This window comes from Grampus griseus, assembly GCF_964374135.1.
Source record: "Grampus griseus genome assembly, chromosome: 10".
Taxonomy (NCBI): domain Eukaryota; kingdom Metazoa; phylum Chordata; class Mammalia; order Artiodactyla; family Delphinidae; genus Grampus; species Grampus griseus.
Window position 1 is genome coordinate 100,879,996 of NC_139004.1, and position 25,005 is coordinate 100,905,000.

General features: G+C 55.3%; 1 protein-coding gene across 2 annotated transcripts in view; it reads right to left on the bottom strand.

Annotated features, from left to right (window-relative positions):
* The window catches only part of SLC6A6 (solute carrier family 6 member 6), a 67,399-nt gene that overhangs the window by 19,108 nt on the left and 23,286 nt on the right, over nucleotides 1-25,005 (bottom strand). For both annotated transcript variants that reach the window (XM_082662971.1, XM_082662972.1), the window contains exons 2-8: nucleotides 21,841-22,083; nucleotides 19,778-19,912; nucleotides 18,463-18,697; nucleotides 8,892-9,024; nucleotides 2,205-2,339; nucleotides 954-1,057; nucleotides 697-821 (exon numbers count right to left, since the gene is read on the bottom strand). In XM_082662971.1, the coding sequence (XP_082519097.1) occupies nucleotides 697-821; nucleotides 954-1,057; nucleotides 2,205-2,339; nucleotides 8,892-9,024; nucleotides 18,463-18,697; nucleotides 19,778-19,912; nucleotides 21,841-22,069 (1,096 nt within the window). In that variant the 5' untranslated portion in view covers nucleotides 22,070-22,083. The remainder of the gene's footprint in view (nucleotides 1-696; nucleotides 822-953; nucleotides 1,058-2,204; nucleotides 2,340-8,891; nucleotides 9,025-18,462; nucleotides 18,698-19,777; nucleotides 19,913-21,840; nucleotides 22,084-25,005) is intronic.

Consider the following 25,005-nt stretch of genomic DNA (forward strand, 5'->3'; position numbering starts at 1 on the left):
CCTAAGACCCCAGGCTTTGAAGACTCTGATTCTAAGACTGTCTCTCCACTGGCAGGTGTCTTGCAGGAAGTGCCCCACCAATGGGGCCCACACCCCAGGGGGGTGATGGTGTCCCCAACAACCTTCCCCCAAACTGGACCTGTCACCGTCCCAGAGGGTGGCCTGCCACACCCCCTGTCCCTCCCCCACCTGGGCCTACGGTGGTGCCTGACACAGGGCAGAGACTCAGCAAATCAAGAAACAGCGGTGGAATGAATGAATGGGTTCGCTTAGAGGGGGCGTGCTGGGAGCAAAGTGCAAAATACAGAAACCAAAGCTGAGAAGGTGGTGATGGAATGCCGATTGGTGGCTGCCTTGGGCCTGAGTTAGGAAGTGGTTTCTGTTGCTGAAACCAGGAGTTTGCTGGAGAAGGACAGGGAGGGGGAAAGACCACATGAGAATAGCTGAATATTCCCCAACTTAACCAACCCCAATGTTTCTGCCGCCCCTTGGGCAAAATTGCAATTGGAAGTGTCTAAAATTTAGCTTTTATACTCTTTGATACTTGGGGGACATCTTGGTGGGGGGGGTCCATTTCAGAAACCAGGCTCATCCCCCCCCACAAAGCCCCCTGGGGGGTCTGGCTTCATGCCTGCAGTACTCGGCTTACACACTAGGTGGCAGTGCCCACCACCACTGCCACCGATACCACCATACCTGACTCAGCCACATCAGCAATGTCCACCCCTTGCTCTTGTGCCATGAAGCCCAGGATGGAAAAAATTGCGAAGCCAGACACAAAACTGGTACCACTGTTCAGGCATCCCAGCAGCATACAGTCCCTATGTTACACATATGTCAGGGAGCAAGTTAATTCACAACACAAGGAAGCCACGCTCCCTACTTCTTCTCTTTTTTCTTTAAACATCATCATCATTTCTAAGGCCCACCAGGCCCGCTGGTGCGACACTTGCCTGTACGAGTTGTACTTGTACTTGTTGTAGCTCCCCAGCGAGGTCATGGCCCCCAGGCAGATGGCGTAGGAAAAGAATATTTGGGTCCCAGCATCGATCCATACCTGGGAAGGGTGTTGGGGGAGGGTGGCAAGGAGAGAGAAAAGGAGACTTTAGAGCCGGCTGCCTGGAGGAGGTGGCGCGGGTCCCTGGCCACCGGGCCCCGAGGACAGCGCCTCGAAGTATGCAGGTTCTTGATGCAATTAGAGCGTTTGCGCTGGAATCCAAGCTGCAAGGAATCCCAGAAGTCTAAGAAGCCCCCCAGTCACTCAGCATCAGGGTTAAGAGGCTGGCTTTTGAAGCAGAGGGACCTGGATTTCAACTGTGGAATGATGTAAATATGACTCCTGGAGCCTCAGTTTTCACATCTGTAAAATGGGCTCCACTGCCCTGCCCCACAGCGCTATTTTGCAGGTTCAAAGAGTTAAGATCTAGCCCAGTGTCAGACACATGGTAAGCCTGTAAGTCAAGGCTGCTACCATTATTGTACTTGTTATTGTCTGGGGCCCCCGAGTTGGAAGGGGGAGGAATTCCTGAATGGATTATGCAGGCAAAGCTGTTCTCCAGAACCTTCATCAAGTGGCTCCTGACGGCCAGGAGAGCTGCCTCCCCAGCTGTCCTCTGACGATGGCCAAGCCCTTCCCACCTACCTCCTGCCCAGGGCGAGAGGACAGTGGGGAAGAGACCCGAAGCATCACAGGCCCTTGGAGGCAACCTAAAGGCTGAGGACCCTGGGGACAGAAGGTCCCCAGAACCCCAGATGGGCCAATAAACTCTTCAACTGCCTGCGGTCATGTGGCTGAGTGCCTGGAGGTGGACGTTTAGTATTTGCCCCCCCGGCCCGACCTTCTAAGTGGTTACCAACTCTGAATTCCATCCTCAGACAAGGAAGCCCAACTCTCCCACCCCCACGATGCAGCCCTCAAGGCCGCTGTGGCAGAGGAGAACAGCTCATAGCGACTTCTCTCCCTTACCTGGCACAATACCTAAAGAAACTTTATAATGGGCCTGCCTCCAGAGTCCTCGATGTGAAAAGATACACACAGCCGGAATGGCCCACGAGCACCGTGAACAGCCCGCCACAGCCCAGTGGAAAAGCACCAGGGCTGACGGCCCGGCTAGATCTGTGTGCCCAGAACCACAGACACTGCTTCAGCTTCCTTTCCCCACACCGGCCCCGGGTAGGAGGGGGGCCAGGCTGCCCTGCAGTACCTGTGGGTCCTCCAGGCGGCTGATGTCGGGGTACAGATAGAACTTGATGCCTGCACCTGCACCGGGCAGCGTCAGTCCCCGGACCAGCAGCACGAGGAGCATAGCGAACGGGAAAGTGGCGGTGAAGTAGACGACCTGCAAGGGACGAGAGCGATGAGGGGGCCTGCTGCTATTAAATTCGAACATCCTCTCCGAGGCAGGCATTCTGGAGCGGAGCTTGATACTTCCCTTGCTGGGTGACTCTGGGCATGCTGCCTACCTTCTCTGGGCCTCACGTGCCTCACCTGTAACCTGGGTATAATACAAGTACCTACCTCATAGATGTACTGAGATTCAATGAAAAAACATCTATAAATATTTACTAGGCCCGGGAAATACAGGGAACCAATCCCTGCCCTCATGGAACCGACATTCTAGCAGGTGAAGAAGGAAAATGCACAATACGACAGTAAACTATTAAGTGTGTATGCCCAGTGGTTGGCCCACAGGACGTAGCACAGATCAGCTAACATTACAACCATTAGTATGACTCATGGTTCAGAACCAGGTAAGTGTAGGTTCAAATCCCCGCTGTCCCCTCACATGCTGTGTGAACTTGGGCATGATGCTTAACCTCTCTGGGCCTGTGGCCTCACGTGTAAAACGGAGGTAAGAGTAATAGAAGGCCCTCATTAAGGGATTAGGCAAGGATTCAATGGAACGAGGCTCACAACGTGGTCAAAACAGTGCATGGCACCTAGGTGGCCGCTTAGGTGCTTGAGCAAGAAACGGGGCCTGTCGTTGGCCATGTGATTGTGCAGGAAGCTAACAGGAACTTCTGGAGAGGGGAAACAAGGATGGGGAAGGTCTCCACTTCCTTGGGGGTGCAGGAGGCCACAGCCTTCCCTGGGTCACGTAGCACGTCCCAGGCAGGCCTAGGTCAATCGAGGTGGGGACCAGAGATGACCCGGGCCAGGCCTTTCCATCTCCAAGGGCCCCGCCCTACTTTCTCTACTCCTCTTGTCCCGAAAGCACCAGCCTTCATACCTCCTGTAGCCTCAGTTCGTGGATGGATTTTCCCAACTTCTTCTTCAACACAAGAAGTTCCCAGGCAGGGTTTACACCTGAGAGGAGCTCGAAGATGCCTGGCTGAATGGACAGTGAAATCCTGCTATTTCAGCAGGGCACCGGCTGAGCCAGGCCTCCCCAGCACCAGCCCACTTCATGCTCACCACACCCCCAAATCGGTACGTTGGCTAACCTGCTGCTGGAGAAGGAACTGAGACTGGGCAGGGCTCCCAGACTTCTCCAAGCCACCACTGTGCTCAAGGCCTGCACCCAGCAGGCAGAGGGTCAGCCCCGAGCCAAGGCATGAGGCATCTTACTGCACGGTGCAGGACATGCAAAAGTCCGTGGTGACCAGTGGAAATGCTAAGACTAGCTCACAGAGCCCCTGACCCCCTCTAAGGGCCTTGAGGCCAGGGGCCCAGGGAGGGACCACTGCATGGCCAATGCACCCATTTTACAGGTGAGGAAACTGAGACCGAGAACAGGATGAAAGGCCCATGGCGTTGGGGGAGGGGGCAGTGCCAGAACACTGCCAGGCACTTCTGGACTCAGGCAGGTAACAGACACCGACGGGGGGGTGATAGAGCCCTGAACCTCGCCTAGCTGCCATAATGGAGCCCAGTTCTCAGACAGCTGCCATCCCTTTGAGTAGAAACAACTAGCAGGGGGCTTTGGAAAAAGGAAAGAAGGAAGCTTTCAGGGCCTGTCGGGCTCAGCTGCCTTCAGTCAATATCACCAGCCAGCATTTATTGAGTGCTTACTGTGTACCTAGTGCTAATCCAAGTGCAGTGACTTCTACACTCACCTGGTCCTGCCCTAACCCCATCTTGAAAGCAAGGAAACTGAGGCCCAGAGAGTTCATTCAATCCTCCCAAAGACCAGAGGGAAGCTGGACTCCCCAAGGGCTCTACGGCTCAGGTCAGAATTCAGGCTCAGTGACAAGCTTGCTGTGAGACCTTGGGCAAGTTACTGCCCCTCTCTGGGCTCCATTTCCCCACCTGCCAAGTTGGGGGGCTCAAACCAGCTGGGCTCTAAGGTTTCCTCCAGCTCTGCCAGCGGGAGGGGTGGAGTGGCTGAGAGGGTCAGCTGGGGTTGCACAGACTGGGGTCCGTATGCACCTCTGCACCCTCCCAGCGGGTGGCTTCCCCACTCACCCTAGCAGCAGGTCCTCCTGAGGATCCCAGGCTGAAAGGGCCACCCTCCTTCCGCCTCTGCCACACCCTCCCTGGACGCCCCTCTCCCCCGGGCCTCAGTTTCCCCAGCCACCTTACTGTCTTCTCCCGAGGCAGAGAGCCCTCCATTTCCCAGGGACCGGAAGGCAGACGTGGAGGGTGGAGGCAGGTCAGGAAGCCACGGAAGGGGTGAGAGAAGAAAGAAGACCAGCCCGCAGGCCGTTCCTCCCTTCCTGCCGACAGGCCCACGGCCCCTAGCTCAGGGCCCGGAGAACAATGGCTGCTGACAGCGGCGGGGCGGAGGGCAGCTGCTTCAAAGCCTGAGGGCCCCCTGGGCTGGGCGGGTGTGCGGGCTGTGGCCAGAGGGCTTTGTGTCAGGGACACAGGACACCTCCCGGGGTGGGGGTGGCTTCCCTCGTTTCCACGTATTTAATTCATTTCACAAGCACTTATATAGCGCTTGCTGTGTGCCGGGCGCTATGCCAGAGCTTTATGCGTGTTAACTCACAACTGGAAGAAGTAGGACTATTATCACCTGCATCTTCTAGATGAGGACACGGAGGCCCAGTGAGGTCACGTCAGCTGCTCGGGGGCCCAGGGCCAGTAGGTGGCAGAGGTGGGATGTGGTCCAGGCCAGCTGGCTTGTGTGTGTGTGTGTGTGTGTCCGCTGTCTTCCCCAAACCCAGAACACAACAGCCCACCTGGTTATGCCACCCAGCCGCCTCTTTGGAAAGACACCCTTATTTTGCAGAATTTGTTGCTGAGGACAAGCCCCTGGGAGCCATTCTCTCAACTTCTCCGTGACTCTCCAGGGATGCTCGTGGGAGATGCTGGTGCCAGCCACCACCAATGGGCCTCTGGGGGGGGGGCCCAGCAGGCCTTGCCACGGGATGTGGTACTTTTCCACTCTTGCTGGCAAACCTCCGTGGCTCCTCTGAGCCCTCGACCCAAAAGCCCTGTGGCCCAACTGCCCTGGAAACTTACAAGGACAACGTTTCCTCATTCCTTAGGGACGGTCGGGAGAGGGTGGCTGGCCAGGCAGGGGGGAGATGGGCTTGTTTCCTGCTGCCCTGAGCTTCCTTTGAGAAGAAGGCCTGGGCAGCGTGGGTCACTCAGTCCAGAGACCTGAGGCCGAGGGTCTGGAACCAGCGCCTGGGCAGGTCCTGAGGGTCCTCACAGCACTCCTGTTGGGGGGTGGGTACCGCTACTCATTTCACACAAGGGGAAACCGAGACTCAGAGGGGGAAAAGGACTGGCCTCCAGTCATGTAGGCTATAGGGGCAGAGCTGAAACCCCAAACCAGGTCTGGCTCTGCCGGCCGCCCCTGCCTGTTTCTAAGCACTGGACAGAAGAGCTGCCGTGGAGGCTGGTGATGGAGAGGCCAGCGCCTGTGCTCATGTCTGGGACCAAACTGCCATTTGGGTCCACAGAGCTGCACTTCCTGTGTGAGGATCTGGGCCTCTGTGTCACCTCCCTGGACCTTACGTGCTGGGACTCGCATCGGACACGACCGTCAGGCCAGCACAGGGCTGAGGGCGGAGAGCAGGCGACGGGCACTGAGGCTAGGAGCTGGGCTGCCCGAGTTCAAATACCACCTGTGTGGCCACGACAACCTGTGTGGCCTTGGGCAAGTTCATTAACCTCTCTGCACCTCTGTTTCCGCATCTGTAAAATGGTCGTAAGAGCCACACATACCTCAGGCATCAGGAGATTAAATGAACTAGTAAGTAATAATCAGCACTGAGAACAGTGCCTGGCACACACGTGCCACAGAGCATCTGCCGCCATTATCTCCATTCCTTGAATGAATGAAGCAGCAGCAAATTCGGGGCCAAGTGTCAGACCCTCAGAAGGCTGAATATTACAAAAAAGGGAACTGAGACCCAGAGAGGCGAAGTGATTGAACTCAGGTCCTGAGCCTCCCAGGACCCGGTGCTCCCTCCTTCCACCCCCTGCCACACCAGGGTCAGCCCCTGGAGCGAGGCCCTGGCCAGGATGAGGCCGTCCTGCTGCCCGTGGGCCCAGCCCCCATGGCGGCTGCGAGCCTGGTCTGTGGCCAGGGCTGGAAGTCCCGGCTGGCGATGGGCGGATAGGCAGGCGGAGGGGCTTGAGGAAGTCCACTGAGCCTCACTGTGTTTGTCTTGGCTTCTCCCGGCTGGCCCAGGCCCTGCTATTGTTCTGGGAACCACACCCGCCCCTGGGGGCCTGGAGCCTCGTCTCTGGGGGCGGGCAGGGGGACCTCTAGCAAGTCACGTCCCTCAGCCCGCCCCCGATGCAGCCCTACACCCGCTTTGACTCTACTCTCTGGCCCCAGCAAGTGTCTCAAGCACTGCTCACCGTTCCTAGGGGACATCAGCTCCTCCATCAGACTGGGGGCTCCCCGAGGGTCTGGTCGTTCACACCTCCGGGCCTCTGCACGGCTCACCCTCACTTCCTTCAGATCCTCGCCTCGAAGTGCCCTTCTCGGAGAGCCTTGTCTGGCCAACCCCCTTGAAACTGCACCTGACGCTCCTGTTTTCCTCCATAGCTCTTGTGGCCAACTGACTCCTGTATGGTTTACACCTTCCCCTTGTTGCAACCAACAAGTCTGTCAGTTCCTGGACAGTAGGGATTTTTGTCTGTTCTGTGCACCCCGGGCCCCATGCCCACGGCAGCGCCCGGCAGATGGCAGAGGCTCTAAGCACACGTGCGTAAGTGTGTCCGCAGTACTGCTCGGGACCAGGGTCCACAGAGCTTCCTGATGGGCTCGCCTCCACGTGGGGAGCGGGGACTGGCGCCTACTGCACAGTCTGTGCCGAGCACTGTGCCGGTTGCTGACACAGCTTGCTTTAACCCTCACCCATCTCTGGATGAGGAAACTGAAGCTCAGAGGGAGGGGCGACCTTGGACAAGTCATTAAGGAATCCCAGCCCAGTTCCCTCACTGTTTAAAGAGAGGTGGTAAGGAAACCGCTCGCACACAAGACGGTGGACGACATGGAACAAGACTGGAGGACGTGCGTCCCAAGGAGCGGCGGGAATACGCCACGTCCCCTCTTCCTGCCTCTCGGGGTGGGTGATGTCAGCGGGGGTGTGCCCGTGCAGATTTCTGAAGCCTGGCCCGCTTCCTTTCCAGATTGGGTTTTAGGGTCGCACGCAGGTGGCTCTATTCAGAGAAACTGGCGGAGGGCGTGGGCGCGCAGGCCTCCATGCTCATTCTGCCTCCACCACCGGGGACCCACCTCTTACCCGGCGTGTCCCAGAGTACTGTTGGGGTCTCTTCAGATCCATGACTTTGCCTAAGGGCCTCTTTGTCTGGGGTGAATGTGTACAGCAAAGGCCCCTTCTCCAAATGACTTCACCCACTGCCCATCGATGTCCCTCAAATGCCACCTTAACTTACTCTTTTGACCTTTGAGGGCTTTTTGATCTTAAAGAGATTTTCCCCCTATAGAGATGCAAATGACGGGGGTCGGGGCATGACAGACGGGGGGCACGTAGGGCAGATCAGCCAACACCTTTGCTGTGGCTTAGTTAGTGCCCTGGGTTCACACCTGTGATCCCAACAGAACCCTCTGCACGGATTTCTGTCATCAGAAAAACTATGGTGTCATATCAGCCAGTGTCTTGGTTATCAGGTAATTGCTGTGCTCTGCTAACAGGTAACATTTTTGTTACAGGCTAACATTTTCTTATTGACGATATACCGCTACACCTAAAACCTGAATTATAAGGTAACATTTTAATTATCAGCTACCACCTTTGCTAATAGCTAACATCTTGGTCATCATGTAATATATTAAACAGCAGCAGATACTTCAGTTACAACTAACACTTTGGTTATGAGCGAACGACTTAATCATCAGTGAAAGCTTTCCTTAATAACTAACATCTTAGCTACCAGCTGAAATGCAAATCGTAAGATAATTCAGTTAATCTGATTTAGCAGCAAAAATCCCAGTTGGTGCTTCTCAAACCTCAGTGTGCATTTGGATTATCTGGGGAAAGTGTTCAAAGGCAGCCTCTGATTCTGTTGGCCTGGGGTCAGCCCACAGGTCTGCATTTCTAACGAGCCCCCAGGGGATGTTGAGGCTACAAGGGTGCATGGGGTCCTAGAGAAGCTGGTAATTAACAATGCAGTTACCAGATACCTTATCAGTGGCATCTCCAAGGTTTGCTATCTGCTAACATTCAAGCTGCTGCCCACTCCCTGATGGGGAACCAGGGGTGTGTAGGAGCCTGTGCAGGCTCAGGAGAGCTGACAGCTCAATTGCAGGAACTTTTTTAGCTGGTCGTTGAACCATCAATAACTTGTAATTGGACCTGGTGGGGATATTTACATCATGAGGTGGGCAGATGCCACACACCAGGGCTCTGTACTTGCTGGGAGGACTGGTTGATCAGGACCAGTTTCGAGCAGGAAGGCCTGGGGGCGCAGGAGATGGGGGCCGGTCTCCATGAGGCAGGGGAGGGACAGGAGCACAACTCACTTTGCCCGTGGACTTGACGCCCTTCCAGATGCAGAAGAAACAGACCAGCCAGACGAGGAGAAGGCAGAGAGCAAGGTCCCACTTCAGAGCGCCCAGTTCGTCGATTCCAGAAGACAAGCTCAGCACATTGCGCCTTCAAGCAAACAGAGCCACAAGTCAGACGGGGCCCGGTCAGGGGCCGAGAGAGCTGACGCCTGGATTCAAACAGGCTGGGGCTCAAATCCTGCCTCCGAGCTGTGGAATCCCATTGGTCTAGGGAAATAGTTAACACCTGTGTCACAGAGTCGTGGGAGAGGCCAACGAGGGTATAGCTTTGGACTCCTGAGTCAGGCGAACCTGGGTTCTACCCAGCCAGGCCTCGGGCAAGTTAAGTTAAACCCCTAAGCCTCAGTTTCCTCATCTGTGAATCGAGTGCTGATTCATGTGTGATTGATTCTCGCAGACCCTTCCTCAGTGCCCACTGTGGGCCAAACACTGGGTTCCCACGGGGCTCCACCATGCAACCACTGACTTGGGGCTAGTTATCCAACTGCCCGACCTCAGTCTCCTCATCTCTAAAATGGGAACAACTACCCTCCCCCAACATTCTCTGTCCTGTCCCTCTTTTATTGTACTCGCCCCTGTTTCTTACTTGGATCTCTCACTAAAAGGTAAGCCTCAAGGGGCCAGAGTGTTTGTTCTATCTGTGGCTGTAGGCCACTCACACACCTTTTTACAGGGTTAGGAGAAAGCTCACTCGAAGTATCAGATACTGGCCTGGGATGCAGCCAACAGTCGGTAAACCTCAGCGGTTGTTACTGTCGTGGCGCAGAGACCCCAGTGCAGCTCCAGACACCTACCTAAGTAGTGCCGTTTCCTCCCCTGCTCCCTGCCAGGGTTGTGAAGGGCTCAGAAGGAGGTGAGTGGACGGTCTGAAGGATAAGCAGCACGAGGCAGCCACCAACCCCGACCAGCGTCACATGGCAGAGCCTGGCTCTTCGGAGTCCAAGAAATTTGCTGACCAAGGCAGACGCACGCAACACCTACTCAGACACACCCCCGAGGGGCAGGAGCCTTCTGAAGCTGGGTTGGGATGACGCAGGACGCTGGCAGCCGAGAGACCACGAGACCTAATGCCCAGAAAGTGTCCCCACGGTCCCAGAGCTCCGACTGCTGTGGCAGTGACCAAGGGCAGCCACGCCGAGCACAGGGACATCGGTCCACAAGGGCCACTGCCACCGTCACAGGAGTCACAGGAGATGGGGGCTCGTGCTCCCTGGGGAGAAGCTGGGTTCCCTCTAACGAGTCAGCTCCCGGTTCGAGGGCCACAGTCTCAGGGACGAGAGGCAGGAGGGGCGTGCGACCTCGCCCTCAGTTTCCTCTTTTGTGAAACACGAATACTAGCTCCTGCCCCCAGACCATCCCCAGCTCTCAGTTAGTCTGTGGGATGACCCCCACGGTCAGGGCTCGGAAGGCCCACTGGCCCAGGACACTTTCTCATTGCTTTTTCCTTTTTTCCCAAAGAAGCTTCAACACAAGGACCTTGAATAAATCCAAGATTCCCACCTCAACTGGCATTCAAGTGAGGCCTTTCTTCTGGTCACACCGACATCAAGGGGCTCCATCAACGAGCTTTTCTAATTTACCTCATCTGGTCCAAGGATTAGAAGTCACTTGCCCCATTTTACAGATGGGGAAAACTGAGGTTTGGAGAACCAATCATCCACGGACACACAGCCACCAGGTGGCAGAACTGCCACCCTACACCCGGGCTGTCTTGATTCCCAACGCCAGTGTTCTCTGGACTCCACTTCCTTGCCCCTCTGGTTAAGAGAGAAAACAGAGCCTAAACTTTGAAAAGAATCTCTCCAGGCCTTGCTTCAACAGGGGTCACTGGAGCCTCAGGGCAGGGGGCATCCTCACAAGGCAGGCTGTGGGTCAACCGTGTCCCGGCTGGGGCCCTGCCAAGCACGTGGGTTTGGCGGCTACAGCAGCTTTAGAACAAAAAGCCCTTCCCTGTGCAGCCTCCAGAGCTCGGCGCCTTCAATGAAAGCCCAGGGCCTGCTGGGCAGCAGCCAAGGACTCCTTGTGAATGGGCTGCGTCGGGTAGGCACCGCTCCACCGCCAGGCACACCATCCCCGTGCTTCCAGGGAGTCTTCCCATGATGCTCCGGACGATCAGCGTCCTTCTGTCTCCCAGGCCGCCCTCTCACACTGGACGTCGCCCTCAGGTGAGAGTCTGTCTTGCCTACCAGACTCTAGACACACCACGGCAGGCACACAGCAGGGGCTCAGCCAATGCCGAGGGGGTGCCCAGTCACAAGACGGCCTTTCCTTTTCTCCTTTAGGGCAAGTTGGCCAAGAGCTTGAAACCCCAGAGCCCCAATTCTGACCACACCCAGCCCGCGCCAGGTCACTGGTGCCCCTCTGCGTTCTCCCACCACCGTGCTGGGCAAACCTGTGGTGCCCACTATGGACGGGAGGCTGCCACACGGCCTTGCTCTGGGCAGCTGACCAGCCACGGAGGCCACAAGAGGGAAACTGAGTCACGCACTTGCTTCTCCACTGCTGGTGGCAGTCCCCTTTGCGGTGCCCTCCTGCGACAGTTTAAGGCACGTTTTCTGTGACCCAGGGGTTCTATCCTAAGACTCTCCTACAGTTACATCTGCAGGTGTGGCCAACGACAGGGTCCACCCCCAGCGATTCATCTCACTCTGTCGGAGGGAGCAAATGACTGGAAACCATCCAGATGGCCATGGGTCGGGGCCCAGCAGGCACTGAGCAGGCTCCTGGCGAAATGTTGCGCAGCCCTTAAGACCTCGGGACTCTCCCTGTGTGCTGATAAGGGGTGACGTCCCGGGGGCGAGATAAGTGAACAGAGAACAGTGCTGAGGCTGCCTCACTGTGCGGAAGGCGGGCACACGTGCTCAGATTCGCAGACTCTGGCGGACACACAAGACAATGGTGCAGTCGCTGCCCCGGGGGATGCAGGGGCGGGGGTGGTGCGGGGACTCACTTGGCAGTGAATATGTTTTTTAAACTATTTGAATGTTTTCAATGTGCTCATATCACCTTTATAAAAATTACTTTAAATTCTTAAAAATGCTTGCATGGGGCCATGCAGACATTCTAGGAACGGAGTGAACTTGTCTCATCAAACAGCAGTTGTCGTAACAGAGCCCACTGTAGGCTCGGGGCCAAAGTAACCGACATCCTTTCCAAAGTCATCTCAGGGACAGCCGAGGAGGCCGGAGACTGTGTGAGTCCATCTGAACCCTTTCTTGAAGGGACCCAGTTTGAAGGACCCTTCCCTGTCGGGCCCGCACAGGCTCAGCCACGAGGCACAGACCAGGATCTGTTGACCCTTCTCCCTCTGGTGCATGGGAGTGCTCAGTACTCTGTAGAGTACTGTGCCCCAGAGGGACTGCCATGGTGCACTGCCCCTCACCAATGCCTCCTAACCTCGCCTGGAGGCTGCACAAGTTACCCCAAATCTGGCCACATCGCCCCAACATTGCCACCACCCCTGTCCAGGCCCCATTGCTCCCCAGGGCTGTTTCAGCAGCCTCCTCACTGGTCTTCCTGCCCCCACTCTCACCCCCAGTCTGTTCTGATTAAGACAGAATCTGGCAATACCCAAGTCAGGTGACACCCCACTTCTGCTCCACAACCCCCATGGCTCCCACCTACCTGCCCCATTCCTTTTTGCCTCCCTGAATAAGGTGACCAAATACTCTATCATTCAGACCCAGACATCTTAAAGAGCGAGGGTGGTGCCTATTAATAAGAGGCTGGGACCATAGGCATAAATGGGACCTGTCCAGGACAAGCTCCGTGTGTAGCGGTCCCATTTCAATGCTCATCCTCGTGGCCCCTTCCCCTCCTCCTTCAGCCACACTGGCTTCTGGAATGTTTCCTGAACAGGTCCAGCACGCTCCTGCCTCAGGACCTTTGAACTGGCTGTTCCCTTGGCCACTCATTACATGACATGCCACCCCACCACCTTCAGGTCTCTGTTCAAATGCCACTTCACCAGGGCAGCCTTTCCTGGCCACCCACTGTAAAAAGCATCCCTGGTCACTCTCCTTCCCCAGCCCTGGCTTTATTTTACATCACTTATCATCGCTTGTATATTACAATTTTACTTGTATCATCTGTTTAATGTCTGTCTGTCCTACTAGAATGTCATCTCCATGGAGGCAGGACCTGTGTCTCTCTTGACCACTGCTGGATTCAGAACAGTGCCTGGCACACAGTGAATGCTCAATAGACATTAGTTGAGTAAATTAATTATACCCATTTGGTTGATGGGGAAACTGAGGCTCAGAGAGGTGCAGTAATTCATCTGAAATTACCCAGATTAAAAAAAAAAAAAATCAACCCTAGGCCTGGTTCCTTTTTCTGATCCCACCCTGGGGAGCAGCCACCCATGCACTGGGTACCATGCTTCCCTTCGACAGGGGCCCCAGCATCCCAGGCTTCCCTGCATCTCTCATACAGAGAGGAGGAGACCTAGAGGTGAGCTGCATTCTTGTCCAAGAATAGTAATGATTCATTCCAGGGTGGGATCCAAAAAAGAATCGCCTGGACGTCTGTTTTGAGTCGGCCGCCCCGCTGCCGTCCAGCCGGCACTCAGAGATGTAAATACGTCCTCCGAGTGGGCCAAATCGTTTCCTTTTGACTGCCGGCCAGCCATTTATTGGCGATGGCTCTTCCCTGGAGACTGGCGGAGGCAACAATTATAAAAGAGCCCATCCGCCCCAAGCATGGGGCCGCACAGGGCTCTCTCCGCCGTCTCTCCCTTCCGATAGCTGCAGGGGAAGATTGGCTGAGCAGGGCTTGTTTGCAAATATGACTCATTTCTTTGATTCTAATAAAGTCTAATGATATGTGCTGAGCTCCCAGGGGGCTCTGGAGGAACCGGGGAGGAAGGCATGGCTCCAGGATGATGGAGGGCATTTAGCCAGATCTGGCCCCACCCGTCTTCCAGGGCTGGGGGCGAAGCAGGACCCTCGGGACTGAGGTGACCTCAGAGCAGGGGCGAGCAAGGATGAGGCTGACTGGGGGCAGAAGCTCTGCTTCCCCCTCACAGAGCGATTCAGAGTTAAATTATAAAGCCAGTGTGAAATGACTGTCTCAGGGGCCCAGGTGGCTTTCAAGGGAGAAGGGCATCTCACCAGCTCCCGCTGATAGTGCTTTAGTGCTGCAGACGGGGTAGGCGTGGGGACCCAGGCCAAGAGAAGACCCCATGCGTAACCTGACAGTGGGGTCACACACACATGGCACAGTGTTACCTGTGACCGTGGACTTGCCCTGGACTTATGGCCGGTGGGGACACAGACCCTGGAGGTGGCGTCCAGTACTGGAGACCAGGGCTGAGCTCTCTGCTATGTGTAGCTGCCTGTGTAACCTTGGGTAAGTCACTTAACCATTCTGGTCCTCAGCGTTCCACCTAATAAGCCACGCCCAGAGGCTCCATCGTCAGCATACCGCTTGTTCTAGCTCTTTAACACTGAGCCAGGCTGTGAGGTGTTAGGACCACGCTACCTCTGAGCTCTGGAGAGGTGGTGACTGCACGGAGGCCAAGCAGCAGGGACCCCGGGCCAGAGTCACTGTCCCTGCTCTGGGAGACAGGAGCATGGCCCGTGGCTCTCCAGCAGCTCCTCTTGTAAAACCAGAGCGGGCAGAGGGGCTGGTAGGGATGGTCAACCAGGGCCTTTCCTGTCCAGAGCCAGGAGGAAGGCTTAGCTCTGTGGTGTCTTGTTATCTGGAACCCCAGGTAGCTCCCGAGCACTGTCAGGCCTCTTTTGCCGAAAGAAGGGCCAGCTCAGGGGCCCGTGTGTCTGGTGCAGATGAGAGAGGTGAAGCCAGTGATGGCCGGGGCTGGGCTTTGGCTCGAGGGGCCCGGAGACCAGCCTGGAGAGGATGCTTACTGCTCAGCAGCCCAGTGGGTACCGGCCAGCGACACCTCAGTCAATTCCCAGCAATTCTCCCTCAGTGGAGATCCCAGAGTTAGTCACTGCTGGGCTGGTGGCTATTTTCAGGGGAAATCATATAAGCTAAGTGTCACCTTAAAGGGAACCCACATACTGAGGGCTGAGCCCTCTGAGGCTCTGTATACAGTAGGCACTTAATATATGTCCCAGCCTCTCTCTCACCAGTGTGTTCCTTGAGTAAGTCTAGAAAACACAAATTCAATCCCATGACTCCCCTTCCCTCCTCCTTAGCTTCCGTGGCTCCCCCTCTTAGAGAACAAAGCCCAAATTTATCTGCCTAACATCCAAGGCCTCCATCCTTCTCCCTGGCCCCATGTGTCCTATCCTCCGGCCAAACCAATGACTCACTGCTACTCATGTGTTTTACGAACGCTGAGCCTCAGCATGGCTGTTCCTTCTGTCCAGGATGTCTTTCCCTCTCTCTTTTCCAGCCTAGTGACCTCCTACTCATCCCCCAAAGCCCAGCGCACATGGCCCCTCCATTTGCAGATTGGGAAATGAGGCCAGAAGGGTAGTGACTTGTTGCTCCAAGCTACACAGCCAGGTGGATGCAAACATGGAATGAATAAGAATCAGCACTCAGTGAGCACTTACTCAGTGCTGAAACACTCACTTAATCCTCCCTGGCTGGGCAAGATGATGATCATGCAAAAAGCCACGAGAGGGTTCTAAGCCGAGAAATGACGTGTTTGGATTCACAGCTGACTGCAGAGATGCAAAGGTAAGGTGGAGAGAGCAATAAGAGGCCATGCTGGGTCCGGGAGAGGGATGAGGGGGTCCTGTGGGGGAAGGGCGGCAGTGCAAGTGGGGAGGGGGGCTAGGCTCTGGATATGCTTTAAACGGAGAGCCAAGAGGACCGGCGAATTGGATGTGGGGTTTGAGGCAGAAAGGAGTTTGGGATGATTCTTAGATATGTTCCCTACTTAAAGGGCCTCTGCAAAGATGGGACGAAATGACAGGGGCAAGTCCCTGGGACGATGCTCACGGGAGTCAGTTATTCCACACGAGTTCTCGTTCCCTCCCCCTCTTTCATGCCCAAGAGAAGGGAAGGCCCTTGAAGGCAGGTGGCCTCAGCCTCTCCACTCTCACGGGTGGCAGGAAGGTCCTCTCCTCTCCTCTGTGGACCCCAGTCCTCCCTAGGCTTCTAAAGAGGGAAGGTTATGCGTGAATGTTCAGGTGGGCTCACAGAACCCTGCCGGGGCCCAGGGGAGGGTGCGAAGGCTAGAGCGGGAGGGGCGGCCAGGCGGGCGGCCGACATTCTCTGGACTGGGCGAGTCTATGTGGACCATGTGAGGATTGGGAAGGTGACTGCAGGACCAGGATGTTTCCAAAGATAAATCCTGTCAATGTCTTCTGGCTCAGGAAAGGGAGCTCGGGCACTCAGAACGGGGGTTCTGGAAGGCAGGAGGCCTAGAACCCCCCAGGAGGGCCCAGGCTGGGGGACAGGCAGGAGAGGAGGCACAGGTATGGACCTCCCGGCTCACGTGAGCTCCTTCCCAAGAGCCCTCGGGCCTGAGATACAGGGCACAGCCCCTTTGTAATAGCGGGACCATACGGGCACCTGAGAATGGGCCATTCTTAGTCCCTCTGAAGTTGAGTTTCAAATGTCCCCAGGGGGCAGTTTTATCCACAATGAGGACACTAAATTAGGAGTAATGGCCCACATTTATCAAGCAGGCTCTCAGGGCTGGCCATACATGAACTTGTTCCATTAGGGCGGCCCTACAACCCTAGGAGGGCAGGGTTATGATCTCCCCAAGTATAGCTGAGGACCCTGAGGCCCAGAGAGGAAAAGGCACCTGCCTGAGTTAGAAATGGCAGAACAAGGGTTTCAACTCAGGTAGCCAAACCATGCCTGAGGCAACGAGGCCCCGGTGGGCACCTGAGTAGCCGGGCGAGTGCCAGGGCCCTAGGTGGTCAGGCTGTGCCAGGCACGGCAAAGAACGGACAGGGCTGTGGTCTCGGGCCCCATTCAAGTGAGAAGAATGAAGTACCTGCATTTCTTTGTCTATAAACTCAGCTGTCCAGAGGGTGGGGAGCAAGGGGGGGGATGTGTCTGTAATGGTTTTTGTCTGCAAGAGGGAAATATGTCCATGGAAAAGAGCCCCAGTTCCAGGAGCCCGGGTACTCGTGAGCACATACTGAAGGCCCGCGTGTCAGGAGACGGACGTGGACCACCTGGGTGAGGCCGACTGGACCTTTCTGGCCTAAGATTCCCCAGCCCTGGTCCTAACGCTTGGCTGGGACCAGCCAGCAGTGAGCTCCCTCTTCTGTGGGCCTGCTCCTGGGCCAGGTTCTAAGAGGGGGAGAGACACCTTGAAGCAGCAAATCCACACACAAAAGAGAGGGAGTCTCATCTTGCGATCATGAGGGGCCGCCCCCTTCCTTAACACCGTCCCCTGCCCCTGGCTCTCAACCCCACGCAAGGCCTCACCTGTTATTTCCAGGATCGAAGGGACTACTGAGCAGTCAATTTAATAGCTCATGGAGAGCAGGAAAAGCAATGCACTAATACATTTTTGATTCATCTCCAAGCACTGTGTTAGAAGGACTTCCCGGTATGTCAGCTAAGAGCTACCCAAACTTCAGGCCTCCATGTTCTGCCTTTCTGATGTTTGGTCTATGCGTATACTTCAGCAGTTACTGACTCTATTGTGGAAAACTGCAAAAATGCCCATAATTCTCCATTCCTCTCATAAAGAGACAGAGCCTATTTCCCCACCTCTTGAGTCTGAGTCTTGTGGTTGTTTTTGGCCAAGGAGACATTAACAAAAATGGTGCAAACAGAGGCTTGAAAAGTGCTCCTGCACTGGGACTTCCCCATCTGTTGTTTTTGGAATGCTGAGCCACCTAGGAACAAGCCCAGGCTAGCCTGCAGGGTAATGAGACCATAGGGACCAGTTGCCTGTGGCACCCCAGCCAATAGCCAGCCAACTTCCAGAAGAGCTACCCTGGTGCCCTACAGCTGACCTACTAGCGAGGAAACCCAGCAAAGACCAGAACTGCCCAGCCAAGCTCAGCCCAAACTGCCAAACAGCAGAGCCGTGAGCCAAGTAAAATAAATGGCTGCTTGAATGTGGGGATGGGTGTTACCCGGCAAATGCTAACTGAACATATTTTTCACGCTAGCTACTCACCTCTTGACTTGAGTAACTACTTCAGCTTCATATATGCATTTTTCTCTGTGCAAAAACAGGTTTGATGTGCTAACTATATTTTTTCTAAAATACATTAAGAAAACTATATCATTTTCAGACAACATAAGAACATATACCTGCCTTTGGGAAACAATCCTCACAGAGATCCCATGGGTGTAGGAACGATTCATTCCCCTCATTTGACAGTTAAAGAAACTGAGGCTCAGAAAGGGGCAGTGACTTGCTGGAGGTCAAACAGCCAGTAAAATGGCAGAACTGAGGTTCGAGTCCAGGCCTGTCTGAGACCAAAGGCATGGATTTATCTCCAGATCTGTACCCCTCCTTCCGCCCACCCCGCCCCAAGAGAGTGGCTCCCACATCCCTGGGGAGAAGACGAGGGAGTGGGCTGTCCACTGCCTCCTCCCCTGCCCCCTCCGTCCTCCGCGAGGCCAGCCTTACTCCCAGAACTCGGTGACGGGGGAGGTGAAGTTGGTGGTGCTGAGGGAGATCCACAGGCTCTTGTTCCTGCGCAAGGTGTCTTCCAAGCACTGGGGCGTGTTCCAGCTGTGGTTGCAGTTTGCCCAGGGGAGCTCCGACTGGAAGGACTGGAACAGGTAGTACGTGGCCCAGGCCAGGATGATGATGTAGTATATGTTCAGGAGGGACACAATCACAATGGAGGCATAGCCGATGCCTGCAAGTGTGATAAGCGAGACGAGCATCAGAGGGAGGCCAGACCCACCACAGCCACACCCTCAACCAGAAAACCCTGGAACCTGCAGGCCTGGGGCCAGAAGGGGCCCTTCAACAGGGACCAGCAAATATCTGTAGGATGAATGGATGACTGGATGGATGGATAGGTAAAGGAATGGGTGCTTAGATAAATCAGATAGTTGGATGAATCGAAGGATGTATGAAAGAGGGATAGATGGATGGATAGATGGATGGATGGACGGATGGACGGTTAGATGGATGCATAGATGAATGGAAGGATGTTGGAATGATGGATATTCACTTGGTTGGATGGATGTATGGATGGTGGTTGAAGGGAAGGTTAGGTAGGTGAACGGACGGATGAACGAGTGGATGGGTAGATGGAGGATGGTTGGATGGATAGATGGATTGCCTAACTATTGACTAGTTTAATGAAAGAAAGGTTTAATGGATAGATGGATGGGTAGATTTACACGGATGACTGAGTGAACAGACTCACACGTTCTCCCACCCCTGCCAATTATAATCATGACAGTATTATCTTATGAGGGCATACTAGGAACTAGGCACAGGGCTAAATGTTATAATAATAATAAAGCTACCACTGGTTTGGGGCTTACTATGTGTACAAAGCACTTTTACATGGCTATGTCGTTTTGTCTTCATAGCAATCCTTGAAGTAAGCATATTATTTCCATGTTACAGTTGTGGAAACTGAGGCACAAAGAGATTAAGTGACTTTCCCAAAGTCACGAGAATTAGCAAAACGAGGAATTGGGACTTGAAGCCAGACAGAACGGTTCCTGAAAGGCTTCTCTTCTACCCTCTGCTGCTTAGAAGTTACTGGCTCCCTTATCCTTTAACAACCCAGAGAGGCGGGAACAGCAGTGTGGAACGAGCAGCAGCATCACGTGTACAAGGTGCTGGCGTGACCTGCGTCAGGCACGGTGCCACGCGGCCTGCATGAGGCTCCATTGTACCTGGCAAACAGTAGGTGTTCAATAAAAATTTGCTGAACCGATGAACACCAGGCCCCAGGTGACCTTTGTCCCACACTCACCGGCAAACAAGGGGCAGATCTTTTCCCAGCAGGTGATGCCCCCTTCAGAGGTGTACTGGCCTATGATTACCTCCAGGAAAAACACAGGCAGGCCGCCCCCAAACAGGAAAATGAAATATGGTATGAGAAATGCACCTGCAGAGAGAGAAGAGTGGGGTGAGGCTCAGGCGGCGGCTGTCACGGGGCCGAGGCTGTAGGTCTCCTTCCCAAGCCCTCCCGGCCAATGGAATCAGAGGGCATAGGTGAGGGACATGAGGGTAAAGGCCAAACTCCTGGACCTGGCTGAAACCTCTCCGGGTCCTGCCCACCTGTCCAGCCGGTATCACCCTTCCTGGGTGACCTCTTGCCTTCTGCAAATCTACCAGGTGCTTGAAGTCCCTGAGCCTTTGTTTAAGCTGTGGTGCCTGCCCACCTGCCTGCCTTCCCCACATCCGTCCATCCGAAGAAGGAATGCTCAGCCCTTAACACCCGTTTCAAACGGGCCTCGTTGACGCCTTCAGCTAGCCTTCCCCGGCCCCCAGGGCAGGAAGCTGAGAAGAACTCGTTAGGAAGGGTGATGGGAAGCGAGAGGTGGGCCTCTCCAGCCGGGGGTGGGAGCCAGGGGACGAGGGAGGGGCAAAGAATTGGGCAAGGGTTCCTACCTGGTGTCCACTAATGGCTTCAGCGGGTCCATAAACCCTTTGAAACTGTGGGCAACTTGGGTCTATGTGTATGTACTTTGTTCTGGGGAGCGTGTAGGGTACTCATCAGAGTCCCAGAGGCACCTGAGACCTACAAAAGGTTAAGTAATCAGGCTCGAAGGCAGAATTTCCCGAAAGGTGGTTCTCCTGACGGGAGCAGCTCGCGCATGCCCGGCTCTGCCGGAGCGCCAGCCCTTGGCCATGGGCCGCCACGAGGAGCTGGGAGTGAGTTCTTACTACCAGTTCTTACTGTGTCAGCAAGAATGTCTCCATCGTGTCTGACCAACTTGAACTTCTCCAACAGGAGAGGATTCTAGCTCAGAGCCTTCAACAGGTAAAAAAACAAAACCCAAAAAACTCAGACCAACCAACTAACCAGCTGACCAAACAGAGAATGTACACTTAAAAAACACCTTCACCTAAGTGCAGGGGTCTAAAGGGACAAACTTCCAGTTATAAGATAAATTGGTCCTGGGCGTGTCATGTATAGCATCGTGATTCCAGTAACAACATACTGGACTACGCACTTGAAAGTTGCTAAGGGACTTCCTGGCGGTCCAGTGGTTGAGACTCCATACTCCCAACGCAGGGGGCACGGGTTTGATCCCTGGTCAGGGAACGAAGATTCCGCATGCCGCACGGCGTGGCCAGAAAAAAACAAAACAAAAAATGGAAGCTGCTAAGACAGCAAAATCTTAACAGTTCTCATCACAAGAAAAAAAAAATCTGTAACTATGTGAGGTGATGGATGTTAACTAGACTTACTGTGGTGATCATTTCTCAATATAGACACAAATCATATTGTATCCCTTAAATTAAAACAGGGTTTTATGTCAATTCTATCTCAATAAAACTGGAAAAAAGTGAAAATTAAAAATTTTAAAAATCTTCACTGTATTTTTTTTTCCTGGATACCACCTTTCCATTACGGCAAATGATACTGGCTTTTTACATTTAAGGTGGGAAACCAAGCTTGCTTTTGAACTACATTTGGTTTAAGTTAGAAAAGCAAAGGTTTAAAAAGTTATAAAGTAAGGAAGAGTGGGGAGGTGCAGAGCTGTGAGGGAATTTACAAAGGGGGCGTGTGAATATCTGAGGCTTGGGAGACTCCGGCCTGGCCTCATGGCACTCTTCAGAGATGGTAAACTGGAGGATCAGAGAGGGTGAGGGATCTGCTCAAGGTAACACAGTAAGACCCTGACAGAACACCACCTGATTCCTAGTCATGCTCATCTCCTGCTTCTGAGGAGTGGGCTGGGGGCTAAGCAGGCTGACCCGGGGGAGGTGAAGGTGGGAGCCTGGAAAGCCAGGCATGGGGAGGCCACCCACGCTCTGGCTCAACCCTTCTCCTCCAATGCCACTCTCTGCCCAGCCCAGGCTCACCTCCACCATTTTTGTAGCAGAGGTACGGGAAGCGCCAGACGTTGCCCAAGCCGACGAAGCCGCCAGCCACGGACAGCACAAAGTCAATCTTGCTGGCCCACTTCTCCCTCTGCGGGGGCTTCCCCTCAGCCTCATCCTCAGGCCGTGTGCCTGGGCTCTTCCCTGGGGATGGCTTCAGGATATCCTTGTGGAAGTCTTTGAGACACTGCAGCTTCTCCTTGGTGGCCATGTTCTCCTCGCTTTCTGTGGGGGACAGAACAGAGTGCAACGTGCGTCGGTAAGGGACACCCTGTTTGTCTTAACACAACCCGGCTGGCCGGCTCTGGCCTGCTACCGCCTCGTCTGTCCACTCCTCTGACCTCCTAGGTGATTGGGGGACCTAGTGATCCAGGGACTGACAGGTGCCATTCCCAACAGAAGTAGCGGGGCCCACGCCCGGCATCCCCGAATGTCACACCGCACCCTCCACCTGCAGGGAGATAAGCATGAAGCCACCCAGCCCTGGCAGCATCTCTGCAGAATACAGCACCCTCCAGGCAGGTCTAGGGCAGCTTCCGAATAACAGCCTGCCTGCATTTTCTAGAAATGATCTCCAAATTTCAGATTTGCACAGAGAGCGACGCCTCCCATTTCACTCACAGCTCAGCACAGGACCTGGCCCACAGGAGGTGCTCGTTCCTCACTGTTTAAAGAATGGATAAACACAGACAAGTGAGGAATGGGGTTTCAGGCTGGAATGGAAACGATATTTGAAAACAGAGTTTCCATCACATACAGAAAATGGATGCTTATAAAATAGATTTGCAACTTATTAACCAGTCACATCTCTGCGGCATAAGAAATAAGGGATTTGCACTGGTCAGGATTATGGAAGAATGCGGGTTAATCCCCACGTGTCCAGCCCTCTCTCTCCATGCTCTGGCCTGCTCTGACCCCTGTATCATCCAGGGCCCTGGCCCTCTGACTACCCTGTGGGTTTCGCGAGGGGAGGCCCCAGGGGATATCAAATCTCTAAGCCCCCAGGAGCCGTTCACAGTCACCCTCAGCCCACCCCTGCTGGGACCCCATTTTGGAGGAGGTCGGCCACTGGCCAGCGCAGCGCCCCTGCTCTCTGTACTTCTTCAGGTCCCCGAGTCCTCGCCGGCCTGGCAGCTCGACCTTGAGGGCAAGAGCATCCCAAGTCCCAGCGCAGTGGGAGAGGGTGCTTTCTACCCCCACGTGGCAGAGGACCACGAGGACAGATGAGCCTTAGTTTCCCCACCTGCAGAATGAAAAGGATGATGGCAGAGGTGACCGACTCATAGCTAAGCAGCTCTGAACACAACCTGCTTGTTTTCGTGATCCAAATCAGTGGCCAACACTGAAATACCAGATTCCAGAGAAAAGGCGAGATTTCTAGGTTTTCTTACAAAATTGGAAGGTGGGCCACGTTGGGTTCACGATCCCTACAGTGACCTCCAGCTGGACCAGAGGCGGCCATCACCCCGGCTCACTGGACCTGTCCAGGGGCGTCTGAGTCCTCCCGTCACAGTGGCACTAGCTGAAAATCCCTTCCTTGCTTCCTTGTTAGCGGTCTCCTCCACAACTAGAACAGAGGCTCCGTGGCACAGGGACCTGCCTTGTCCACGGCTCGGTGCCCCGAGCTGGCGCACAGTAGGTCGTCAGGCAAGGACTGCTGGGTAGCTGGTTCCCAGAGTGTGTCTGCAAGCAGCTGGGGCCAAGTACCAGCCCCAGCTCTGCCGCTTCCCAGCCCCATGACACTGGCAGGTCCTCGGCGTGTGGCCCAGAGGCACTGGGGCAGGGCAGGGCGAGGGCTGCCGAGGGGACGCGCTGGCCTGGCCCCAGCAGTGGGCCCTCCAGGGCCGTGCTCTGAGGAGAAGAGGCACGCAGCACAACAGAACCCCCGTTCCCCCACGCCTCCTTCCTCTCCTGGCTGGGGGTGGGGGACCCCGATTGTTTCGCTATCTGGCGGTGAGCAGACCAAGAAAAGGCTTCCTGGAGCCGCCGGGCGGCTCACTGGGCCTTCCTCTGTCTCCCGGCGACGGCATCCGCAGGCCTTTCTTTGCCCGCTCCCTCGGGGCGACGCGGGGTTCTGCCGAGCGCACGGCTGCTGTAAAAATAGCCCGGGCGGCCAGCATTGTTCCAGCGCTGATCCGTGCAGCCCCCGATAGTTATCTGAGCAGCCCATTGTGGGCCGGCTGGATGGGAGCATAATTGGAGGATGTGGGACTCCACTCCCTCCTAGTGGGGATGTTTTCCAGGGAATGACCCCTGAGCCTCCTCCAAGAAGGGCCGGTGCCGCCCTTCAGGGCCCTCCTTGGATCGCGGGGCCGGAAGGCACTTCACCAGGTCAGCCAGACGGAGGGGGGAGGTGTCCGGCTTCTGCTCACATGGGCTGGGGGCACTGGCGAAAGCTACCCTGAGTCCTGGCTCTGCCCTCTGGGCCCCAGGCCCACTTGCCACTCTGGCCCTCAGAGAACCCTCTAGAAACATGAGGCAGGGAGCAGCAACAAGCTCCCTAAGACCCTTGGCTCCAGGTTCTGGTTCCATATAAGATGAGACCTCCGGCCCCCTTTTCCGCACTCAGGACCCCATCTTCCCGACGCCTGTACCTGAACCAGGATCGGGGGTGAGGCCTGTCATGTCCTGGTGTTGTAGTGGTCTCCTCACTCCTCACTGCCAAGGTGTACCTGCAGATGTGTTCCTGCATCACTGCCACCTGTCCCACCTGTGGCTGCTGCCATCACAGGCTCACCTGGCCATTGAGAACACATAGCCTAGGGATGTCCATGGACTCGCCCAAGACTCACGCCTGGATGTGGTCTGACCCAGGTGCAGACACCCCAACTCCCTGTCAGGGGGGCTCCTTCCAAGCTCCTCTGGGGTGTCCGAGGAAGCCCCAGCAGCAAGATCCGTGGATTCCGCCTCCTGTACATTCCTGGCATCCACCCACTTCTCCATCACCATGGCAACTACCGGCTCCAGGCTTGACAGCCCTCCATGGGCATCCCCTGCAGCCTCCTCCTGGGTCTCCCTGCTGCTACTCTGCCCACCCCACCCCTACAATCTGTTCTCAAAACAGCAGCTGAAGGCAACTTACGAAGCAGACTCAGATCATAATGCCCTCCCACCGCAACCCTCCGTCACTCCCGGAAGAAAACACAC